The 6,000-nt window shown below is 57.7% G+C and overlaps 1 protein-coding gene across 2 annotated transcripts in view; it reads left to right on the forward strand.

Moving 5' to 3' along the window:
- Nucleotides 1-6,000, forward strand: part of FBLN7 (fibulin 7) — a 31,829-nt gene extending 25,829 nt beyond the window's left edge. For both annotated transcript variants that reach the window (XM_084900252.1, XM_084900253.1), the window contains 4 exons: nucleotides 669-806; nucleotides 1,579-1,716; nucleotides 3,610-3,748; nucleotides 5,051-6,000. In XM_084900252.1, coding sequence (XP_084756378.1) covers nucleotides 669-806; nucleotides 1,579-1,716; nucleotides 3,610-3,748; nucleotides 5,051-5,423 — 788 coding nt within the window. In that variant the 3' untranslated portion in view covers nucleotides 5,424-6,000. The remainder of the gene's footprint in view (nucleotides 1-668; nucleotides 807-1,578; nucleotides 1,717-3,609; nucleotides 3,749-5,050) is intronic.

A 6,000-nucleotide genomic window follows, 5' to 3' on the forward strand; every position in this document is an offset into this window, starting at 1 on the left:
GTGCATCCCCCCTCCTTTCACCCCCATTCCTCCGCCACCTCCCCAACCACAGGAGAGTGCGCAAATCCTTCGACAACTTCCAAAAGCAAACACCTTTTTCTGATGAGAAAATTTATTTCTGTTCTCTGTTCAGAAACAAACCAAAAGCGTAGACCCTGTAGAAAAGAAAAAGAACACAAGACAAAAGAACCCTCCCGCCGCGGTGTGAGCTGCGGTGCCGGCTGCCAGCACTGCCCGTGTGCGAAGCCTTTCCGAACAGAGAGGCGGCTTCGCCCACCTCCGCCCTCAGCCTGGCGGTGGTGGGTGCAGCGTGCACCGTGCACCCTGGGTGGGCTGTCCATGGTTTGTTTGTTTTTTAATATTTTATTAATTTTTTTACAGAAAGGAAGAGAGAGGGAGAGAGAGTTAGAAACATCAATGAGAGAGAATCATCGATCAACTGCTTCTTGCACACCCCCTATGGGGACCTTTCAGTCCGCAGACCGACGCTCTACCACTGAGCCAAACTGGTCTCGGCTGTCCATGGGGTTTTGATGAAGCACACACACACACACACACACACACACACACACACACACACCCCGCTTCCTCCGCCTGCAGAGTGAGCGCTTCTTCTGGCTCCAAGGATGGGGGACAAGGCGTGGCCCTGACTCGCCTTCTCCCCGCAGCCGCCTCCGAGCGCCAGGCGGACGACCCGGCCTTCAGCCGCGCGCCCCGCTGCGCGCAGGTGGAGCGGACCCGGCACTGCAGCTGCGAGGCCGGCTTCCAGCTGAGCGGCTCCGCGGGCGGCGACAGCGTCTGCCAGGGTAGGTAGGCGGCAGGGGGAGGAGATGCGAAGTGGGGAGGACACAACGGGGCGCCCGCCTGCCAAGGACGAGCACAGCAGCGGGGAAGGGGCACCACCGCCGCCCGCCCACCTGTAGGCGCACCCAGCCCGCACCCGGAGCGCAGCCTGAGGGGTCCCATCCACTGTGGTTTCCGGTTCCTGCTGGCCTGGTGGCTGCTAAGACGGAGTGAACACCTAGACATGGCAGGAGGCGGCCGTCATGAGCAAGTAGCCAGGGGTCCCAGGCTCACCCCCAGTCAGAACCTGGCCTGGAGCCCTTGTCTCTGCACCCTGGCTGGAAGCACCGAGGTGGGCTTGGCTGTATGGACAAGGCCACTTCCAGTGACCATCTTACCCTCCAACGCTCCTCTGTGAACAACTCAGACCAGTCGTTCGGGCCTGAGAATTGGTCAGTTGGTGCCAACAGCCTCATTTTCCTGCAGCAGATACAAAACCCAAAGAGGGGGCCACAAACTAGGCCGGGAGTCTGGGGGTGCAGCAGGGACTGGCTCTCTGGGCTGCCCTGGGGCCCTGCTTGGCCAGCCTCTGGGGGGTCTCCCTTTCCAGGGGCTTCAGCCTTAGCTGGAGGAGCCTTGGAAGCTGCCTGGTCAGCTCCCTCACTCCTCCCGAAGTCCTCTGGTCCTTGGCTCAGCAGAATGTGGGTAACCCCCCAAGCCCCCCATTCCCATGCTCTGCTGGGGACGGGGCTGGCTGCATGGCCCCGGAGTTACCCCAGGCACTTCTGTCCCCAGATGTGAATGAGTGTGAGCTCTACGAGCAGGAGGGGCGCCCCCGGCTCTGCATGCACGCCTGTGTGAACACGCCTGGCTCCTACCGCTGTGCCTGCCCCAGCGGGTACCGGACCCTGCCCGACAGGAAGAGCTGTGAGGGTGAGTGAACCTGCAGCAGAGGCAGGTGCCGCGGGGCTGAGAGGGGCTCTCCGCACCTGGTCACTGCCACTCCTGGGACCAGCCAGGACTTCAGAATGGGGTGCAGTGGAGGTTCTGGGGGTCAAAGTCTCAGATATATAAAAATCCACCAGCAGCTTGGCCAGGGTGGCTTAGTGGGTAGAGCGCTGGCCTGTGGACTGAGGGTCCTGGGTGTGATTTCGATCAAGGGTACATTCATGGGTTGCATGCTCAATCACCAGTGGGGGGTGTGCAGGAGACGGTGATCAATGATTCTCTCGCATCATTGATGTTTCTATCTCTCTCTCTCTCTCTCCCTCTCCCTTCTTCTTTGAAGTCAATAAAAATATACTTTTGGGGGGAAAAACAACAATAATAAAAAATAAAAAATAAAACACCACACCAACAGCCTGGCAGGTGTGGCTCAGTAATTGAGCATGGACCCATGAACAGTTCGATTCTCAATGAGGGCACATGCCCCGGTTGCAGTTCGGTCCCCAGTAGGGGGCGTGCAGGAGACAGCTGATCAATGATTCTCTCTCATTAATGTTTCTATTTCTCTCTCCCTCTCCCTCCCTCTCTCTGAAATCGATAAATAAGAACAAAAAGACCGCCAACAAAAGGACCTCTCATCAGGCTGCACTGCATTGACATAAATAGGAAAGAGAGTTGCTTAACCATCCTGGCAAATAGTCTCTTGTGACCTTCTGCAAGTGCCTGCTTGCAAGGTCAGGCCATGTCCTCCCCTTCAGTGGTGCCGTTAGCCAGGGTTGGACCCGAACGAAGGAAGAGCAGCCAGGGGGCCCCCTGCCCTGCAGTCTGGAGGAGACATGGGGCTCCGGGCGTAGTGCGCCTTCTCCATGGCTGGTGCAGGCTGCATCTCCACCTGAGAGCGGGAAGGGGAAGCACCGTACAGCCCGGTGCCCTGGTGCGATCACCCCACCGCTCAGCCCTGGAACCCTGATGTTATAGCAGGTCTCCTGGCTGCAGAAAACTGGGCCTGCTTACCCAGGTCGCCTCACGTTAGAGGAGGGACAAATCTGTGTTCTTCGCTGTCACCCATGGAGACAGGACACAGAAGAGAACCCAGCTGGTCCTGGACTGCAGCTCTGAGCTGCTGGGGGAGAAGGAGGAGGAAGAGAGGGAAGAAGGCTCCATAGGCTGTGGGAACTGAGAAGAGGTGGCTCCCCAGTGACATCCTATTGAGGTTCCACTGCGGGACTCAGAGAAATGGCAGCCTGGGATTGGTGTGGGAGAAGGTATCCAGATAGCCATCACCTGTCCATCCACCCTCATTCCATCTCTCTCGTCCATCTCCATCCGTCTGCTCCATCTATCCATCTCTTCTATCCATCCATTCATCTTTCTCATCCATTTATCCATCCATCCATCTACCCATCCACCCATTCACCCATTCACCCTTCCATCTCTCATTCATTGCTCGTCCATCTGTCCGTCCTACAGTGTTTGTGTGGGGTTGGGAAGAAACACACACTTCAGAGGGGAAACTCACCTGTGAAGGGAGCAGAGAACTCACACAGAGGAGAGTGAAGCCATCTGCTTTGGGCAGGGGGCGAGGCCGAGTAGGAAGCTTTCAATGATTTGCTCATAAAGGGCATGATAACAGCCATGAGGGGGGACTGCAGGGCACCTTGGCTGGCGAGGCAGGTCTGAGAGAAGCGCTGTGGCAGGAGCACTCCCCTGTGCTGTCCAGCCCCCCTGCGAGCTGTCACACCCCGGAGGGAGGACAGGACCCCGGGAGGAGAGTTCCCCATCTGGAAAGCTTGGGACGTGTGGGACGCCACACTCCAGTGGCCCTGTCAGCGATGGAGGGGGCGCCTCGGTCTTCACCCTAACTGGGTGCCCGTATTTCAGATATTGATGAGTGTGTGAGCTCACAGCACCTGTGTCCCCGGGGGACCACATGCATCAACACTGGTGGAGGCTTCCAGTGTGTCAGCCCCGAATGCCCGGAGGGCAGCGGCAACGTGAGCTACGTGAAGACGTCTCCCTTGTGAGTGTCCCATGGCGGGGCTGGGTTTTCCAAACGGTCTTGGGAGAAGGTGCAGTTACATCGGAGGAAAGGTGAACGGGGCGGGGCTGGGAGTCTGGGTTCTCTGAGCTCCCGTGTCCCTGTAGCGGTTGCAGAACATGAATCGCTGCTCTGTGCAGTCAGAGCCCAGTTTGCCCGACAGGAGTCATTTCCCAGTGCTGCCTGCGGACGCGGAGGGCGGAGGCACTTCAGGGAGGGAAGACCGCCGGGTGATGCGGCCAGGAGGCAGGTGTCCATCACACTGGTTTGGGAGAGGACCACCTTCTGGTGCTCACACAGAACATCCTGCATGCTTTGCTAACCTGTGTCTGGCTTTCCGAGGTGCTAGAAGGGCTCCTGGGAGCCGTGCACTTCAATAGAGCTTTTTCTCTTGGAAAGATGGGAGGCAGGCCTTTGAGGAGAATAACTACAACCATGATAAAGTTTGTGCATTTTCTTCTAGAAAGATCCCAAGAACTCTAGCATCCTCTTTAGAGCGAACCCACTTTGCCTGCTTAGATACCAGAAGTGCTGTGGGCTGCAGGAGAGCGATAGCAGCGAGAAAGGCAGGCCCTGAGCATGGCAGCTGTTAGTGAGAGTGAAGGACAGAGGGGCCTGCACATCTTAGCCCTGGGGACATCCCTGGTTAACAGCCGGGCTAGTATGCAACCTGCACCAACTCCCACAATGAGGAGACTCACCAAATTAGCTTACCTGCACCCGTGTTCATGTGGGAACTGCCAGCCCTTCCTCCGGACCCTGGCCCCCATGGTTAAGGCAGACAGGATGTGCAGCTGTAGGAATGAATGACCCTTAGAGATTTAGGAAATTCAGCATGGGGAGTGCCATATCCCAGGAGGTGGCTGGCTACCTGCCTGAGCCCCCACCTTAGATAGAGGTCTCAGCATGTGCAGACAGGCAGACATGGCCTGGTCTGAATACAGCATCAGCATTGCTATTTAATCTCCCCTGGCTTTATTTTTCTGTAACAGCTATAGTAATAAGATGCATGCACACCCACACACACATGTCCTTTCACACACACACACACACACACACACACACACAGGAACACACAGGAACACATACATGCATACACAAGTGGGTTAGGAGAGTGCCCCTCCCTTGGCCAGCCACACTCACTTGCCTGTAGCTCCAGGCACCTGTGGTGAGGGGACCAGTGGCTGGGAGAGGGCACTCCAATGGCCTCTGCAAGAGGGCAGGCAGGGAGCCCCTCTGCGTCTCCCGGAGGTTGACTGCCTACATCTTGCCTCTCTGATCCAGTCAATGTGAGCGAAACCCCTGCCCCATGGACAGCAGGACCTGCCACCACCTGCCCAAGACGATCTCCTTCCACTACCTGTCTCTGCCCTCCAACCTGACGACGCCCATCACGCTCTTCCGCATGGCCATGGCCTCGGTGCCCGGCCGCCCCGGCCCCAACAGCCTGCGGTTTGGCATCGTCGGTGGGAACAGCCGCGGCCACTTTGTGATGCAGCGCGCAGACCGCCAGACAGGGGAGCTGATCCTCGTCCAGCCCCTGGAGGGGCCGCAGACACTGGAGGTGGACGTTGACATGTCGGAATACCTAGACCGCTCCTTCCAGGCCAACCACCTGTCCAAGGTCACCATCTTCGTGTCCCCGTACGACTTCTGAGGGTGCTTGAGCACGGGGTGTGGCGATCTGGACTCACGTCTCCTCAAAGCCTTGGCTGTGGGCACTGACTGCGAGACACTGGCCCTCCCTGCCCACCTGCCCACCTGCCCAGCTGCCTAGGCACCAGGTGTCCAGGGCAGCGCTGCACCCTGGCCCAGTCGCACGGAAGGGCAGCCACAAAACCCGAACTGCTGCCGTCGCTTCTGTTTTCTGCTTTAAGGTTGTTCCCTTTGATGATGCACTAATTTTCTGAAATCTCTTTTCCAGGGGATGGGCAGCTTTTGAAAATGCTGTGCGAATGGCACTATGGGTTTGAGCTAGCTGGGAAGGGGAGGCTCATGGATGTCTGAGGTGGTGCGAGTCCTATATTGTGACAGTCATGCTGAGGGTCAAACGGTGCCCTGTGGGTGTGGCCCGTGGTGGGTCCTTGGCCGCAACCCAGTGTTCTGCTGTTGTCTGTGCCTCCTCTGTGACATGCCCGCCAGCCTTCTCACCAGAGAGGGATGCAGGGCCCGGGACCCCCACACTGATTCTTCTAGACCCAGAGATCACCATTAAAGAGTAGATTCTGCCTGAA

This window comes from Pipistrellus hanaki (genome assembly GCF_964339955.1).
Source record: "Pipistrellus hanaki genome assembly, chromosome: 12".
Classification (NCBI taxonomy): Eukaryota; Metazoa; Chordata; class Mammalia; order Chiroptera; family Vespertilionidae; genus Pipistrellus; species Pipistrellus hanaki.